This window comes from Galeopterus variegatus, unplaced genomic scaffold (genome assembly GCF_000696425.1).
Source record: "Galeopterus variegatus unplaced genomic scaffold, G_variegatus-3.0.2 Scaffold1354, whole genome shotgun sequence".
NCBI lineage: Eukaryota > Metazoa > Chordata > Mammalia > Dermoptera > Cynocephalidae > Galeopterus > Galeopterus variegatus.
In genome coordinates this window covers 184,406-203,862 of record NW_007727465.1, presented here as the reverse complement: position 1 = coordinate 203,862, position 19,457 = coordinate 184,406, and the positions used below count along the sequence as shown (strand labels likewise).

The following is a 19,457-nucleotide window of genomic DNA, read 5'->3' as shown; positions in this document are numbered from 1 at the left end:
TACTGTATCTTGGGCAACTGGCTCTGTTTGACGATGAGGGATTTTCATAAAGAGATGGCAAATACTCGTCTTAGTACCTCCTGGACATGTGACATCTGGGCTGGCACACACTTGGTGACGGGAAGGCAAGCTAAGTACTGAATGAGATCCTGTGGATGGATTAACTTGAGCCTGTGAGAGCAGCCTCCTCATTTCAAGTGGACTCTTGTCTGCAGCTAACTGGGCTAACCTGTTATCTAAAAGGGAAGAGCTGCATGTCATCTCAGAGATGGACATGTGCAGACTAAATGCTGACTGTGGTGCATGCAGAGGGTTTGATGAAAAGGCTCCTTGTAATGACCATAATCTTGGAGGATTCAGGCTTATCCTGCAAAACCCAGCATGGATGTCATCCCTTTCCCCTACTCCTCTGCACCCCCCTATGCCTAATTCATGCTTACTTCTCAAACGGAACTTAGTCTGAGAGTAAATTAATGAGCTGAGGATGTCTCGTCTTTCACTAGATACAGAATTCTTCAAGTTGGGGACTTGTCTTACCTAACAGAACCTTGCAAACAGAGGCTATTTTAAATAAAAAGTTCAAATGAATTAAAGACAGTACTCATAACTTTAAAAGATATATGTATTCAATGAAGTAAAAAGCTCAAAAAGTTAATATGACTTTAAATTTTTCCTCCCAATAGTCTTTTTTCCAAAAGTTTTATTGGCATATGATCAACTGCACGTATTTAATGTGTACAATATAAGTTTCAACATATGTATACAGCTGTGAAGCCATTGCCACAATCAAAATAATAAACATATTCATCACCTCAAATGTTTTCCTTGTTCGTGTCCCTTTGCTATTCTTCCTCTTTTCTAAACTCTGCACCCCGTTTCCTGGCAATCTCTGATCTACTTTCTCTGACTACTACTTATTAAGTTTATATCTTATAGGATTTTATATACAGTATCTGCTCTTTTGTGTAATTACTTGGAAATTCATTTGTTTGTTCATTCATATATTTATTCAGCAGCTCTTTGGTAAACATCTGTTGTTGTATGCCAAGCAATGTGCTAGGTACTAGAGTCACAGGAATAGGACATGAGCTTTGATGGGGGAAAGAGGCACAGGACAAATGCTTACAATACATGGGGTCAGTGTGTGGGGCACAGGTACCTTACCCAACTGGTGCAGGTGGGCGGAGACTTGAGGAGCACTGGCCAGGGTCTGGCCATGTGTTCTACTAAAGCTCAGCAAGGATACAGAGCATGACTTGTTGGGAGATTTGTAGATGGTTAGGTTGGCTGGAATGTAGACAATATGTAGGGAATTGACTGTACCATGTACAAAAATTAACTCTCAATGGTTCATGGAATCTAAATGTAAAAGTCTACAACTATAAAACTTCTAGAAGAAAATATAATAGAACACTGGGTTTAGACACAACAACAAAAGCATAGTCCATAAAAGAAAAATTGAAAATTTAGACTTCAAAATGTTTAAATTCTGTTCTTCAGAAGAAGAAACAGACTGGGAGAAAATTTTTGCAAGGCACATATCTGATAAAGGACTTTTATCTAGAATATATAAGGAATCCTCAACACTTATTCAATAAAACAACTGAGTAAAAAAGTGGGCAAAGGGTTTGAATAGACACTTCACCAAATATACACAGATATCAAATAAGCACGTGAAAAGATGCTCAGTGTCTTTAGTCATTGGGGAAATTTAAATTAAAACCACAGGACCTACCACTATGCACATATCAGAATGGCTAACATTAAAAACACTAACTAGAACAAGTGTTGGTGAGGATATGAAGGAACTGGAACCGTTACGCCCTCTTGGTGGGAATGTGAAATGGTGCAGTCACTTTGGAAAATGGTTTGGCAGGTTTTTACAAAGTTAAACATATGCTACCATGTGAGTCAGTCATTTCATTCCTAGGTATTTACCTAGGAGAAATGAAAGCACATGTCCATAAAAGACAAATGTTCATAGCAGTTTTACTTGTAATAGCCCCAACTAGAAACAATCCAAATGTTTATCAACAGAATGGATAAACACATTGTGGTGGAGCCACACAATGGAACACTTCCCTCAACAAGAAAAAGTAACAAACTATTGATACACACAACAGCATGAACGACTCTCAAAGTAATTACACAAAAGGGCAGATACTGTACGTAAAATCCTATAAAATGTTAACTAATATATAGTGACAGAAAGTAGATCAGAGGTTGCCAGGTCACGGGGTGCAGGGTTTAGGGAAGAGGGAGGAACTGCAAAGAAACACAAGGAAAACATTTGAGGTGATGAATATGTTTATTGTTTTCATTGTGGCGGCGGCTTCACAGCTGTATACATGAATGAACAAATAAATGCTACATTCACATCCACTTAGCAGGCGATCCTGAAAATCTACTGAGTAGACACAGAAGCCCACTTTTATGAAAGGGAATATAAAAGAACTGGAACTTAAGGAGTGAGAATGGCTACAGGACCCAAATCATATCAATTTTATTCCCAAAGTGCCAGTTAGAATGACCTAAGTTGAAAGAGAAAACAGGAACTATTCTTCAAGAAAACTGTTCATGGAAGCACCAGATTTTAGGCAGTGAACTTTTCAGTTTTCTGCAAAAATTTCTGTGAGTCACCTGCCCACAGCCGATGCCTTTTTCCAGCACTGCACTTGGGAAAAGATAAGGCGTGGGGGGAAGATGAGTCACGCCAAATGCTTCCCAAGCGTCCACACTTAAAAATACCAAGAATGTTCAATTGGTTTCACGATTGCAGAGGAGTTCGGTCACAGCCGAGGTAAAGCCCAGATAAGTATACCCTTGCAGAGGAGGCACGCCTGGCCATGGCAGCCGTGTGAACAAGGGGAGGGCCAGCTGAGGCAGACATCACTCACATGGGCATTATGAGCTGCTGAGGACATGATCTCTCAAGCCTTTGTAGAAGGGGCATGGGAAAGCCTCCCTTTGGAAATAGTATGAGAAAGTGCCTTGAACACGGGAGAGTATGGATATTAATATAAGCTGCCTCAGTGTGTTTTAGCAATGGCTATATGGCCAATTAAGTCCTATGGTCCTCTCTATGTGGGTAAAATGCAATATTTAAGTGTAACGGCAACCCTGAACTTGGGAGTGGTGGGTGCATATGGGTACCTCAACAGTATTCAGCCGTTACTTTTCAAAGCAACATCTTCCATTGAGGTCTCAAGGAGTACAGCTACAACCAGACCCCTGCAGCTAGGGAGGTGCTTGGAATGACCCGTGAGCTACTCTGACCATCTCTGCTGACCTTGCCACAGGGTCTCCAAACCATTGGCCCCTTCAGTTTGGGGGTAGGGAAGGCAGAGGACTTCTGTAGGAAGAATAAACTAGCTGGCACACTTCCATACTGTTATTGAAGGGTACACTATCAAGCAAAGCTAAAAAATACAAATTAAGATGAGGGCGAGAAAAACATGACATTTATTCACCTTATTATATAATAGCCTGGAACAATGTGGTGGTGGTGAGCTGAGATCATTTGCTAGTTCCTTCATGTCAGAAAATGCCAGGCTATGTTGATAGCAAATTCCATCTGTCATAGCAAGAAAATTATGCAATATTCCCAACTATGACTTCTGTCCAGTGTCTGTGACTGAGAGATTAGAGCAACTGTGGCAACTGTTCCAACACTGAGACCCCAGGAATTCAGAGGCATGACTGGATTGGGAGAATGAAATACTGACTTCATTTCATGTGTTTCCCTGGTGGCCAAACTTATCAGCATAAATGTAGGTTGAAATGCAGACTTTCTTATAGAATTTCTGGAATCACAAACCATCATCTGGACACCTGTTAGCAACCAGAGTCTGCCCATTGTCCACAGGCTGGAGCTGGACTCCACTGAAAAATGTTCCTCTGGCAGCAGCAAGTGACAAGATTCTGAGACTTTACTACAGAGCCACACCACTAAGACCCTTCTGCTACTTTGAGTGTTGGGTGGCATGTGAGAGGCTGAGAGAAAGGACCAGGAAAAGCTTGAATGGTGGAGACGTTGCACTGAAGGTGGCCTCCAAGCTCCTTTCACAGTCTCCTGCACATTCATCACGCCCATGACCTTGTTACACTATTGGTTGAATGATCCACATTTACTATGCCTCTTGTGCAAAAGCTGTCACTTTTATGTCACACAAACTAAAATGATAAGATGACAATTTCCAAACCTTCTATCCACATAGAAATCTCATGGGGTTCATGCATCGACACACAACAACTGGGTGTGTCCATCAAATGAGGTGCTCAATATTAACTGTTTCTTCATAGCATATTATTTCAGCTTATTTTTCTAAGAATGCAATTGTATAGTGCTTACAAAGTGGTCAGTTAGGGTTGGCCTTAGTTTTCCTATGGGTGCCCACAGGGGGTATACAGGTCTATGAACATACCTATAGGGTATTTAGAATTTTACTAATCACTCACCTCATTTAAGAAGTGTTTGGTCTGTGAACAATGGCCTTTTTTCAAAGCTTGATAGTGTAGGGGCCAGCCGTGGCTCACTTGAGAGAGTGTGGTGCTGATAACACCAAGTCCACAGGTTCAGATCCCTATATAGGGATGGCTGGTTTGCTCACTTGGGAGAGCGTGGTGCTGACAAAGCTTGATAGTGTCCCCTCGGTGCTATAGTTCTGTTTCTAAGACCCTAAACAACTCACCCCAAGGGAGCTGCCATCTGCACCACAACACACCTGCTTCTGCATAAAGGAACCCAAGCCATTTCTCCTGGCAGATCTAACCATGTCAGTTTCCAAACACAGCAGGAGCCAAATGAGTCACCCTGTCCCACTGTATACTACCTGTTATAAGAATAAATAATGTTGTACTAAATCATGGAACCTACAAAAAACAATCTATAGAGAATGCATAAAGTGCACTGAGATTTCTTGGTTACAGTTTCATCCTGTAATACTTTCAGACCTTATGGGGAGGCAGCTGATAGATTAATACATTATTAGATATGATCACCAAAGAAAAACACACCAGGGCTCTAAATTCGATGTTCCACGAAGCTACTACGCCACATTATTTTTTCATTTCTGATAGTATGGATAGTGACTTATAAAACATATCATTCTAAATTCACACCATCTCTTCATTCTTACCTATCTAGGCATCCAATAGATGACTAGCAGTATAAACAAGTTATAACTTCTCAATAGCAACAGTCTTCATTTACAAAAGCTTTGTCAAATATCTGAGATTAGAAATAAAATGTTCCTGGAAACATCTTTTTATTTATCTAAGTGCCCAAGAAAAACTAACCTTCAAATTCTTTACTCATTATTTATGTAGGAAATATTCTGTATAGTTTGAGGTCTGGAAAGGAATGAAAAGGATTGAGAAAAGGACAGATAAAACTGGGGCTTACCTTCAAAAAGGCTTTCTTTTCCAAAGTGTTCATGATAAATGGAGGGATGGCTGGAAGTAAAAATAGATCCACTTAAATCTTTATTTAACGTCTATTTTCAGCTCACATTTTTTCCAACAATTTGACAAAATGCTTATGTCAATTCTTTAAATTATTAAATTTAGATTTTTTAAATTGAAAAATCTCTAGATTTTTGAAAAATTATGTAATATCCTCTGCCGGCAAGAAAATTTTATAATCTTGAAGACAACTCTACATTTAACTTTAAACAGGTAACAATACAAACATCAGGAACTTTTCACTCCCATATTAGTGATACAAATATGACTTTCCTTGTATGTCCATCGATCACTTATAGAGGACAGTGTGAAGAATTCTGTCTTGAGTCAGGCAGAAATCGCTTTTGTACGGGCTAGGCCACTTGCTAACTGGTGATCCTGGAAAAGTTACCTAACTTCTCTGAGCCTAAGTTTTCATTTAATCCAATTTCCTCATGTATAAAATGGGGAAAATTGTATTAAACTGGCTGTGCTGATTAGATGCCATAATGCATGTAAAACGTGGACTAAACAGCCATATCAGCTACATCAATATGTCAATTACCTTTATAAATTTCACTGGGATAGAAAGATTGTGTTTCTTCTCTGGGAACTACATAGTGCTTAAAATAAGCAACTCACTGGAAACAGATTTGTTGGGCAAGCTGAACTCCACAAGGAAAAAGGCATTTCAGAGTGGGGAAGACCGAAACCAAAAGCAAACCCAGAGTAGAAGATGGAGTTTCAACCTTGATGTCAGCAAATCTGGAAATCAAGGATCAGTGGGGCATATTGGGGTGGGCTCCAGAGTCCCCTCCTATGTTGCTGGTCCCAGGCTCAGGGGACTCTGCCTGCATTTCAGGACTGTGGTTTCCTTACCAGTCCTGCAGAACACACTGGCGTCCCACAAGGGCACCGAGGTGTTTCTTTGTTAAATCAGACAATGGTGGTCTTTCCCCAAATAGCTGGAGTGTGAATAAAATGTTCGTTCAAGTTTTCCTTTATGCACTTTTCTTCAACTTTTGTTGCTACTCCTACTTGCCTGCTCTTGGGCATTCACAGTGACAAAAGGAATTAAAAAACAGCAGAAAACATCAGTGGGAAAACTCGACAGCAGCTGACTAAGTATGCTTCATTTGAGAGCTCTGTTTTAATAGCCATGTGCTGTTTGCATGCAGTTTAGATGATGAAATTAAACATACTAATTTCTGCTTTTTTTCTGCAGAGAGCACTATACTTCCCAGGCCCTGTGATTTCTAAGTCTCGGAACCTTCTCTAGGTCCCTGGCCTTGAGGCAGCTCTGAGCAGCCTGACGGGTGGACCAGAGGTTCTCAGAGGAACTAAATGCAATGTGGACTTGCTGCTTTGGGTCCTGCTGACTCCAAGGCCTATGGAGAAAACTGAGAACTCACTTGGCACACTTGGTTTTATTAATAGCTGCCCCAACTGTTCCAATTTGCTCCATGTTCCAATGTTCTAACTGAGACAAATAAATCTTCAGTAGACATTATTTCCACCCAATGACTTTTGGAAGTTTCTTTTCAAGATTTATAAAGATCAGATTCCTTCCCTTCAAGTTCTCATCACCTGCACCGCAATGTCCTGGCCACTGCCAGGGCCTCTTGCCTGGAATGCAGGTTGAGTATCCCTTATCTGAAGTGCTTGGGACTGGAAGTGTTGCGAGTTTCAGACTTTTTCAGATTTTGGAATATTTACATTATACTTATGGTAGAGCATCCCAAATCCAAAAATCCAAAATCCAAAATGCTCCAGTGAGCACTTCCTTTAAGCGTCATGCCTGTGCTCAAGTTTTGGATTTTGTAGCATTTTGGATTTTGGATTTGGGATGTTCGACCTGTACTGAGACAGCCTCCTAAACAGTTTCCTCTGACATTCTTGTTTCTCCTTCAATCTATTCTCAACATAACACCTAACGTCCTGCAGTTAAAACCTAAGTTGGATGATGCCACTCCCTTCGTACTGCTCCCTACCTCCCTCGCTCTACTCCAACTGCACCTGCTTCCTTCCAAAGATATAGATTAATATTACTTTAAAGTCAAAAAAAATTCTAGAGGGAAAGAGGAACCAATTTTAGAGACTAAATTTGCATAGACCTTCCTTGTGATGCCTGTAACACCAGGCAAACTCCTGTCTCTCTGTTGCTGTTACCTCTGCCTGGAATATTGGTCGCCAATACCACTCAGCTCACTCCCTCACCTGCATCCAGTCCTACTTGCACCCCAACATCACCTGTTCTACCTTTCCCTCTTAGCCCTTTCACTGTTTCACATACTATATATTTTATTTACTTGTTTATTTTCTGTCTCCTGCACTAGAAGGTAGTTTCTAACAAGGGGAGTAATTTTTTTTTTTTTTTGTTCACTGATACATAAAAGCTTGTTCAACTTATATTTATGGAATAAATGGATGGATGGCAAAGTCCTACTAACCCATGCCAGGGGCTGCCATGAGAATCCTGGAGACGACCACCTGGGTGATGGCTTGTTTTGCAGCGTTGGCCGATTCACCCAAGCGGTTCCCATTTTCATCTGTGACAGGAATGCCAACTTTGAGTTCCCTGCAGAGCAGAACACATGCAAAGAAGTTCACAAATGCCTTCATGAAATGTCCTGAGATAGTACTATGTTGGGAAAGATCAAGTCCCTACTTATCCAAATACCCACTCAAGTGTCATTTTTGGCACTGACAAGTCTATTTTTAAATACCATGAACAAGTTTAATCCTCCTTGTGATAGACACAAAAGTAAAATAACACTAGTAAATTTTTTTAAAGGGTGTACCTTTTCAATAACAATATGATTCAAAGGGTGGATATACTAACTTAAAGATAAGGCTAATTTTATGCTCCCATACAAATTTGAGCAACTTTCCAAATGAGAAATAGATATAATACACAGCATTACTAAGTCAACTAACTGTACTGACATAGAAGGAGTCACTACTACATGGCTCTACCGGACGTTTATTAACTATAGTTACTAACACTATAATTATAACTTCTACTGTTACCCTGTTTTTTGTTATCCATTCCAAAATGCTTTTTCTCGTCCTTTCTTCTCCTTTAATTTTTGCCAGTTCTAAAAAAATACTTTCAAAGATATAGGTTAATATTACTTTAAAGCCAGAAAGAAAATTTTGGGGGGAAAAAAGGAACCAATTTTAGAGAATATACTTTCTTTGTATAGTCCTTCCTTGTCTAACTCAAGCACAATTCAATGTAAGCTTGAGATATATCCTTTAAACTTTTTATTATACAGAAGTAGAAAGACTATTCTAAACCCCCATGCCCTCACCATCCTGCTTGAATAATTAGCAACTCACGGCTCAGCTTGTTTTGTCAATGGGTCCAACCTCATCCCCAAACTCAGATTATTTTGAAGCAAATCCCAGATCTCATATAATTTCATTTGTACATATTAAAATAAATTTTTAAAAGTTTCAACAAAGCTAATTATCATAAGAGACTCTTCTGTCAAGTGCAAGTCCTCTCTGAGAGTGCACGTTCACCTTACCTTTGCCTCATTAATGGAATGTTAATGCAATTAGCAGCAGCTACAGCAGCAAAGGGAACAAAACGTCCTATCAGTGGTGAGACATGCTGCAGAAAAGACAATTCCAAAAACGTTATCTTACTTTCCCTGTACTAATGAATGGAAATACTTATTTCTTCTTGTGAACTCTTAAAAATGCAGAGTCCTCTTTGTAGAGAAACTCAAGTCAAGAGTACTTTCAAAACTTGTTTCCTAGTGGTCTGTTCATATTTCAAGCATGGGCACACTGGGACAATGCAGTCTTCTAAGACATTTTGACAGCTTAGTGCGGTTGAAGGAGTACGGACTTTGGAATCCCAGAGTTCAGATTCTGGCTCTTCCACCTCATTGAAGGCACCCTGCCCACCACACAGCTCAGGTGGGCTGTTAGGGTGGGCAAGCACTTAGCACTTCATCCACAGTGAGGCACAGACCACACAGTCCTGGCAGACGTTATTGTTGACAACCCTTCCAAACTTATTGTAAGATATAATTAAAATGTGCAGCTGAAGATAATGCCAATAATAAAACAGCCATGTGACTTGAACTATTTTGAGAAATAATAGAGGGACTCAGAGCCAGATAGGTGAGAACAAATTAAGAAGATATTTTTTATCAAAATAAAAATCCAAGTACCTTGGTCAATGCATTAAGTCCTAGAGCTGTTGCTACAGCACCCGTTGTTGCAGAAACGTAAGCTGTTCCCAATTCACTAAAAAGAAAACAAACAACATTGCGCAAATGAGGAGTGTACGTCAGAAAACTCTGGCGCAACATTATTTGAATAAATAAGAATGAAATATAAAAGGGCATGATGAAGAATGGGGAGTCCACAAAAACAACATTCATTATCACTCTACAAGTAGAGAAATATAGAGAAAAAGCAAGTAGATGTATAAAAAATGGGCCTCTTCACATATAACCTGACTACAGACTACGCACTGGTAGGAGGTAGGGAAGGAGGGGAGTTGTCAGTGTGCTGGAAGCTACAAATGCAGGGAAATGCATATTGGGCTCAATGTTTAAAGCATATTTGCTTAAATAAAAAATACTTCTCAAAATACTGATATTCATAAGGGATGCAAAACTGCAGTGCTGCCGTCCTGAAAATGTTACTCACTGCATAGAAGTACAAAAGGCTTGTTTTCAAAATGCAATTAAACACAAGCAATTCTCTCTTCTTTTAAGAGAAATTTTAATTGCGATAAATACTGCTGGGTTGCAGATGTCAACTTCCTTTGTGATATATGACAGTAAAAGAATATAGCTATTTAAGAAGAATTTTAAGTGATAAAAAAAAATTTCTTTCAAGTGTTATACAAGTTACGCTAACATTTTTGGTTAACCTCTTTAGCTTGTCTAAAAATTTTTTTACAGGAGGCAAATTTTTAAACTCATTGCTTTCTTTTGGGTTCCATAGATGAGCTATTTTAAAAACAAATCAGATATAAAGGTCATGCCACCATGGTCACTCTTGATTTCTGCAGAGACCATGCTGTTGACCTTCTACTTTGGGTGTTGGTGGCTGTCTACTTGGGCAGGGTAGGTGGGGGTACAGTTTGTCACTTATCAGAGGCTAACCTGCAGGGGCAATGAGCTCCAGAGTGTGAGAGAGGTAGCGTCCTACCAGCACCACTAACGACTTGAGTAATATCTGAGAAGGCAGCTGGAAGTAAACAGTTATCTTGACAGAGAGGGAGGAAAAGAAACACTTTACTTAAAAATATGCTACATAATATTCTGAATGATATGAACAAATTGTACCAATTTCCTTTTTGAAATAGGAGAGCATCCCCACTTAAATGCACACTGGGGAACTGGGGAGGACAGTTAAATCTCACAGCCTTACTTTACAGTGAGGGGAGCGTCTCCACTTCTGTTGGTGTAATTGACGACAGCATTGAAGGACTGGTTAATCCACTGCCAGAACAGCACGGCCGGCGTAGTCCTAAAACAGAGCGAACCATCACACACCCACCATCACTTGTGACCTAGCTGCTGCAAAGAACAGAAAATGGGAACACCAGTAACCAGAGAGGAGACATCCTGGAGATGGGAGAAAGTTGGTGCATGCTGAGTGTTGGGTCACAGGCTTAGGGTCGGTGTGGCCGGGCAGACTTTTATCGTCCCTGATCATCATTTTCTTCATTCATTAGCTAGAGATAACACCAAGCTCAGAGGGTAAACGAGGATGAAGTAAGACAAAATCTGTGGAGAGCTTGGCAGAGTAGACACTCATTAAATGCTAGGTCCCTTCTTTTTGGGTAAAAAGAAGCTATTTGTAGGCTAAGCAGTCATGGCGCCTCCAAACTGCACGTGCAGTCCTACATATCCGTATATGTGTATGTCTATATCTGTGTCTGTGTCTATGTCTATATACCTGTACCTCTATCAATATAAATGGATTAAAAGGAGAATTTGCTTGCAAAAATCTTTATTTTCTTCATCTAATTTTCTTTTGGGTCTAAGATTTAAAAAAAAAATTCAACCTCCTTTTGAAAACAAGGTGATATTTAGCAGAGGGAAAAAGTAAAACAGACCCCTAGTGTAGCAATATTTATAGAAAATGGAACTAAAAGTGAAGTGACATTTATTTTTTTAAAAGCAACACCCCTGTTTTATTCTTTTTTAAAAATTTAATGTTTTATTGAATATATTCATAAACATATTTATGATCCAACATCACATTGTGATGTTTTGATATACGCATACGGTGTGGAATGATTCAATCAAGATAATCAACATACTCATCACCTCATACACTTAGGACATGACATTTATTTCAATCAAATTATTTACATGCAAAAAATATACTTGAAGCTTCTGTAATATCAAATAAACTAACTGTTGTCACATATCCATAACTCACCTATAAAATGTCATCATACAACCTGTGATGGTCATATTCATGGGAACCTGAGCGGACATTCTTCCTATCAAAATCATCTTTTCACCAGTGTCAGGATGGAAAGCTGAGTCGTAGATGTACTTTGCTCTCCATAATTCATTTTCTGTAAGACCTGGAGGAAAAATTCCTTGTCTGAAAAACAACAACGAATAACATGGCGATTGTTCATTCTGAGTATCTCACCAGTGCCCTAGAGGTTTTTAAAACCTACAGGTTTTTAAAAGTTTATGCTTACCTAAAACAACTGTGCCCAGAAGGAATGACAAATCTGTTACATACAATGAGTAAAAGTTTAAAAAGATAAAGGACCATAAGCACTTAAAATGAACACTTCAAACCTATTCACTTCAAAAAACCTATAATTTGGAAAAGCAGAAGAATTACTATCTTACATAATTAGAAAGTCCTCAACTTTGAAGTATTCTTTGTTTTAAATGACATATTTAAAAATGTATTTCGAACTTTGGAAACTTTTTCTTCGCAAATTATTTTTAACCAATTAGACAAAACCTAATGGCAATCAAGAATGTTAATTTATTTTTAAACCTAAGCTTAAAAACCTATACTTCTGGCATTTTCATAATAGTTGTTTTCTTTTTGTCATTTAGTTTTTAATTTTTGTGGAATTTATCTTCAAATATGAAATGTGAAACTTGCCTAACTTCATTTCTGAGTCGGCGGGTCTGTTTTGAGATTTTGTGAATACTGTGCTTGATTTCTGTTTTGTTCCTATTATCTACATATTTTGATGTTAATACCCACAATTTAAATTTGACAATCTAATTTTTGGTAGAACAATTGTCCCTCACTCCATTCTTTTTATTTTTCAAAAATGCCTTAGTTACCCAGGCTTACTGCATGTCTCTCCAGTTACCCAAACGCTTCTTTTATAATAACTCCCAGTGGTCTTGTAATTGCCACACTTGTGGGCAGGTTTGTTCCCAGTTACTTTACATCGTTCTTATGAATGCAAATAAAAAATTGTCTGATTATTGCTGGTATATAGGAAACTACCGACATTTTCTGTACATTATTTGAAGCCTCTTTATTGTATTCTTTTATTTGTTTCACTGTTTTTTCATTTGATTGTTGAAAATACCATTATTTGCAAAAAAAAAAAAAAAAAAACCATGTTCCCAGTTACTTTACATCGTTCTTATGAATGCAAATAAAAAATTGTCTGATTATTGCTGGTATATAGGAAACTACCGACATTTTCTGTACATTATTTGAAGCCTCTTTATTGTATTCTTTTATTTGTTTCACTGTTTTTTCATTTGATTGTTGAAAATACCATTATTTGCAAAAAAAAAAAAAAAACCCTCATCTTTTCAATGTTTCTACATCTTACTTCTTGTTCTGCCTTACTGAATTGATTAGGGCTTCTAGAACAATGTTATATACATAGCAAAGATAAAGGCATCCTGGACTTGCTCCTGACTTTACTGAGAATGCTCACGGTGCGGTATTTCCAGGGAAGCGCTCTCTTGAATACTAACAAATGTTACAGGGGGAAAGGAGGCCCACATTCAATTTTGGGAAAATGAGTTAAACAGCTTTCTCTACTCCTTGATTTCCTGGAAACTTAAAAAGCTTAATGATAAATATGTATAATCAATTGTTTCGATTAAAAAATAAATTAAAAAAAGTTTATGAGCTGTAATATTCTCAAGAGTGGGATGTAAACTTTCCCAACTTTGTTTACACAAACTTCCTTCCTTCCTTCCTTCATCCCTCCCCCCCTCCTCCCCCTCTCCCTCAGGATTACGTTTCTGCAGAAGTCTTTTCGGGAAGTTCAGCTCTGAAGACAAACTTCCTTCCTTCCTTCCTTCATCCCTCCCTCCCTCTTCCCCCTCTCCCTCAGGATTACGTTTCTGCAGAAGTCTTTTCGGGAAGTTCAGCTCTGAAGAGTTTCATTACTTAGTGTGGTGCTGGCTACTAATGTGAAATATGTATTCTTAATCATATTAAAGAAGTACTATACATTATTCTTAGCTGATTATTTTATGAGAAATAGACGTATAATCTTACCTTCTTCTGGGCACCTATCAAGATGTGGCTTTTTTGCTTTGACCTACTGATGTGATAAATTACATTAATAAATGTCCTAAAATTAAATCACCTTTTCATTCTTTGAATAAATCGTACTAGTTCATGTTTAACATAAAGCTGGATTTGATGTGTTAGTATTTTATTTTGGATTTTTGCATTATTGATTTGTAAGATGGACCATGTTTTAGTATATTTTTATCATTTATAGTATCAGGGTTGCAAATGAATTGGGAAGCATCTCCTTTTTTCCTATGCTCTCATCACATTTTTAAATTAAATCAGTTTTATTGAGGGATAATTTAAATACAATAAAAGTAATCCATTTTAAACGTACAATTTGATGAGCTTTGAAACATGTACATGGTGCAACCACCTCCAGAATCATGGTATAGAATATTTTTGTCTCTCTAACAGCTTCTTCAGGCCCCTCTGGAGTCATTCACTCACTCTTGGCAACCATGGCTCTGCTTCTAGCACTATAGTATTGTCTTTTCAAGAATTTCACATGACTGGAATCATACAGTGATCATAGTGTTTTGTGTCTAGCTTCTTTCACTTTTGAGTGATGCACGCTTGCTGGTTAATTGGTTAATGAGTAGTATTCCATTCAATGAATGCACCACCAGTTCTATTTTTAGCCATTCCAGTAGGTGTGAACTGGTACCTCCTTGTGGTTTTACTTTGCATTCTCCTAGCAACTAATAACCTCGAGCATCTTTTCATGTGCTTCCTTGTTATTCCTATACTTTTTTTTTGCATTTTTAAAAAATTTTACTTCTCAAAATGCACTGTACTTGATTTTCATGCCCCCTTACCCGTTCCTCTCCACCAGCCCCCCAAAATCGTATCTGTTCACTTGACTTAAATAGTTCAAGGAATTTCTGTGGTTATTCTGTCTTCTTTTCCCCCCACCCTTGATTTCTGTGTGTGTTTATTTATTCCTATACTTTCTCTGGTGAAGTGTTGTCAGTCTACTCAAATCTTTTGACCATTTTCCAAAAATCCAGTTGCCTTATTAATGAATTGAAAGAGTTCTCTCTATCTTCTGGATACAAATCCTTTATAGACATAAAGTTTGCAAATATTTTTTGTCAGTCTGTGAATTGTATTTTTATTTTCTATAGTGTCTTCTGTAGTGGTAAGACTTTTTTTTACTTTTGATGAAGTTCAGTTTATCAATGTTTTCCTTTATTGTTCATGCTTATGTCCTATCTATGAAATCGTTGCCTATCTCAAAGATTTTCACCTAAAGTTTTATAGTCTTAGATCATACATTGAGGTCTATCAGCCATTTCAAGTTAAATTTTGTTTATAGTATAAAGTAAGGATAAATGTACACCTTTTAAATATGACTATCCAATTCATTGAACAGAATATCTTCTCCTCAATGAATTCAACAATTGGTTTACTAACTAATACATAGTATGAAGTAAGGATAAATGTACACCTTTTAAAGATGACTACCCAATTCATTGAACAGAATATCTTCTCCTCAATGAATTCAACAATTGGTTTACTAACTAATATATATAAAAGCAGATAGCAGAGAACCACAACAAACACATCCCTAATCCTCAGTTGAAGCAGGCATAGGCAATTTATCACACAGACTTTCAGGGTCTATGTGCTTTAAAAGGGTAAAGAGACAAGGTGGTGAGACACTTGGAGATTCTTGGAAGAATGCATTGTAATTTTATGTGTACAATTACATCATACATATACTTAGACATGTAGGTAGCAGTGCTCATGCACTCTGGGGAGCCATGCGTTATTGAGATTTTTAAGTGTTTTTACCCAATTTTAAATTCTTTGATTTAAATACTTTTAACAAATGAGGGTACTTCCAAAAGTTCATGGAAAGATTTGCCTTATCTTTTAATTCTATTTCTCCATGAACTTTTTTTTTTTTTTTTTCCTTTTTGTCTCTTTTTTCGTGTCCGGCAACGGATCGCAACCCTCAGTGTTGCGCCCGTACCGGACCGGGACCGGCAACGGGATCGCAACCCTCGGTGTTGCTCCCACACCTCGCTCAGCCAGTGAGCGGGAACCGGTCTGTATGTGGGATCCGAACCCTTGGCGGGAGCGCCACCGCACTCCCAAGCGGTGCACTGTAACAGTGCACCACCGGGCCGGCCCTCCGTGAACTTTTTGAAGTACCCTTGTATATTATTATAACAAAGCTATCTGGCTTTTTCCAAATTGTTTTATTATTTTTAAGGCTTCTATATCTGTTCTTTGGTTTTATTTCTAGGCATATTGACTGTATTTTCTTTGTTTTTATGACTCCAGGGTTTTAAAAAGAATATACTAAGATTTAATTTGACAAGTAGTTAATTTAAGACTTTCAAATCATTCTGTAATCATTCTTTACTATGTTACATTTCTCTAACATAGTAAAGAGCAAAACTAAATATATTTTTGAGTTTCCCTCCTACTTAAGACAAGAATGCCCAGTATACTTTAATTCCTTCACTGTCTTGTTTTTAGATACAACAATGTAGGGCTTTAGATTCAGATGGATATTGCTATTTGTTACAAAACCCTTTTTATTTCTTTTTCCTATACAATGTTTTATAACTAGAGACACAACAATTATTTCTATTTTAATAGGTTTCAACATCCATCACTAGTCTATTTATAGTATAGCTTTCTTATTTTTCCTGTTTATTGTACTAAAATATACATAATAAAATTTATCCTCTTAACCATTTTTATGTGTACAGTTTAGTGGCATTAAGTATATTCCCATTATTGAACAACCATTACCACCATCCATCTCCAGAACTTTTTCACCGTCCCTACCTAAAACTCTACCATTAAACACTAACTCCCCATTCTCTCCTCCCCTCAGCCCCTGCCGACCACCATTCTCCTTTCTGTTTTTATGAATTTGCCTCCTCTTGGTATTTCACATAAATGGAATCATACAATATTTCTCCTTTTGTAACTAGCTTCTTTCATTCAGCATAATATCTTCAAGGTTCACCCATCTTGCAGCATATGTCAAAATTTCCTTCCTTTTTAAGACTGAGTAATATTTCATTGTATGTATAAACCACATTTTGTTTATCCATTCATCGATCAATGGACACTTGGGCTGCTTCTACCTTTTGGCTACTGTGAATAATGCTGCTGTGTACATAGGTGTGCAAATATCTGTTTGAGTTCTTATTTTCATTTCTTTCAGGTATATACCGAGAAACGGAATTGCTGGATCACATGGTAATTCATATGTTTAATTTTCTGAGAAATCATTATATGCCATGGATTTCTTACTTTTGAACTCACTTTTGCTTTATCTCTTGAACACTGTAGAAGAATTTATGAGGAGTTTATATTTGATTTTCTTGCATGTTTTTCTGTTACTTTTGCAAATAAAGACAATCTGGTTTAAAATTCCTGGGTTAACTTCTTTCTCCTGAAAACTTTGCCCAGATTGTTTCACTGTCTTCTGTCATTCAGAGTATACTTAAAAAAGATTAAGACCTTTTTTTTTTTTCCCTTTTTGTCTTTTTTCGTGACCGGCAACGGATCGCAACCCTCAGTGTCGCGCCCGTACCGGACCGGGACCGGCAACGGGATCGCAACCCTCGGTGTTGCGCCCGCACCTCGCTCAGCCAGTGAGCGGCCGGTCTGTATGTGGGATCCGAACCCTCGACGGGAGCGCCACCACGCTCCCAAGTGGCGCACTGTAGCAGTGCGCCACCGGGCTGGCCCATTAAGACCTTTTTTGACATTTGTTTTTTAATAGCTTTTTTCCTATTCATGGATACTTATAGAATTTTTAAAAGTTTGTTTATAGAAAAAAAAAATTGCCACCTGTGTGTCTCTTTCATTCATAGACATGGTTTTGCTCACCTGAGGAAAATCCCTTTCTGTTATACATTTAATATTGCTTATTTGCANGGACACTTGGGCTGCTTCTACCTTTTGGCTACTGTGAATAATGCTGCTGTGTACATAGGTGCGCAAATATCTGTTTGAGTTCTTATTTTCATTTCTTTCAGGTATATACCCAGAAACGGAATTGCTGGATCACAAGGTAATTCATATGTTTAATTTTTTGAGGAATCATTATATGCCATGGATTTCTTACTTTTGAACTCACTTTTGCTTTATCTCTTGAACACTGTAGAAGAATTTATGAGGAGTTTATATTTGATTTTCTTGCATGTTTTTCTGTTACTTTTGCAAATAAAGACAATCTGGTTTAAAATTCCTGGGTTAACCTCTTTCTCCTGAAAACTTTGCCCAGATTGTTTCACTGTCTTCTGTCATTCAGAGTATACTTAAAAAAGATTAAGACCTTTTTTGACATTTGTTTTTTAATAGCTTTTTTTCCTATTCATGGATACTTATAGAATTTTTAAAAGTTTGTTTATAGAAAAAAAAAAATTGCCACCAGTGTGTCTCTTTCATTCGTAGATATGGTTTTGCTCACCTGAGGAAAATCCCTTTCTGTTATACATTTAATATTGCTTATTTGCATTTTTTCTGGTTTCTCCTTTAGGAGCACCATTCTCTATTCCCCTTACATCATCTTTTTCATACCTTTCTCCTTTTCATCTGTATCCTGGCAAACTGCAGCCCATGGTCTGGCCTGTTTCTGTATGGCCTGTGAGCTAAGGATGGCTTTTACATTTTCAGAGGGTTGTAAAAACAAACAAATAAAACACAAACAAGAATATGCAACGGGGTCTATGTGACCTGCAATGCCTAAAGTATTGCCTATCTGGTCCATTAGAGAAAACGTTTGCTGACCTCTGATCTTTATCTTTGGGAAACTTCTTAGGTTTACTCTCTACATCTCTGATTCTCCTTTTTTTACTGTGCTGCTTCTGATGTTAGTTCTGCTCCCAGTGAAGATATTAAGTTTTCAGCTACATTTTTAGGTTCTTGGCAATTTTCCTCAGGTCATCTTCTTTCCAACTCACGTAGTAGTCTTTTCATCCCAATCTCTCCTCTTTGCAGGGCTTTTGGTGTAGTTTCACAGAGAACATTTATTTCCCTGAATTCCTGAAATGTGCTTATACTGTAAATGTGCTTCACCTTGTTCTTCAGTACTTTTCTAGAAGGCTCCATGATATTCTGTTTTTTGCGTATTGACACATGGTAAATTCTGGCCAGACTCAGTGTGTACAGACTGTCATTGGTTCCCTCTCCAACTTCCTTGATGACTGTCAAACACCTACCTGTCTCAGATGTATTGCTCATGGACATAGTTAGGTGTATAGCTCCCAAAGGTCCAATTCCCAGCTTCTGGCTGATGTTCCCCAGGAGCAGGAGCCAGCAAACTATTGCCCGTAGCCTATATGCCCTGCTAGGTATAAGTGGTTTATACATTTTTTAAAGGATTGTAAAAAAATAAACAAAAAACTAAGAATAATATGAAATAGAGACCCTTTGTGGTTCACGAGGCCTGAAATATTTCCTACATGGTCTCTTCCTTTTTGTCTTTTTTTTTCGTGTCCGGCAACGGACCGCAACCCTCAGTGTTGCGCCCG

General features: G+C 38.0%; 1 protein-coding gene across 1 annotated transcript in view; it reads right to left on the bottom strand.

The window, feature by feature from the left end:
* Nucleotides 1–19,457, bottom strand: part of SFXN1 (sideroflexin 1) — a 29,022-nt gene that overhangs the window by 8,080 nt on the left and 1,485 nt on the right. Inside the window, exons 2-7 of the mRNA XM_008576451.1 lie at nucleotides 11,863–12,033; nucleotides 10,843–10,941; nucleotides 9,630–9,705; nucleotides 8,976–9,061; nucleotides 7,893–8,020; nucleotides 5,405–5,454 (exon numbers count right to left, since the gene is read on the bottom strand). Coding sequence (XP_008574673.1) covers nucleotides 5,405–5,454; nucleotides 7,893–8,020; nucleotides 8,976–9,061; nucleotides 9,630–9,705; nucleotides 10,843–10,941; nucleotides 11,863–12,033 — 610 coding nt within the window. The remainder of the gene's footprint in view (nucleotides 1–5,404; nucleotides 5,455–7,892; nucleotides 8,021–8,975; nucleotides 9,062–9,629; nucleotides 9,706–10,842; nucleotides 10,942–11,862; nucleotides 12,034–19,457) is intronic.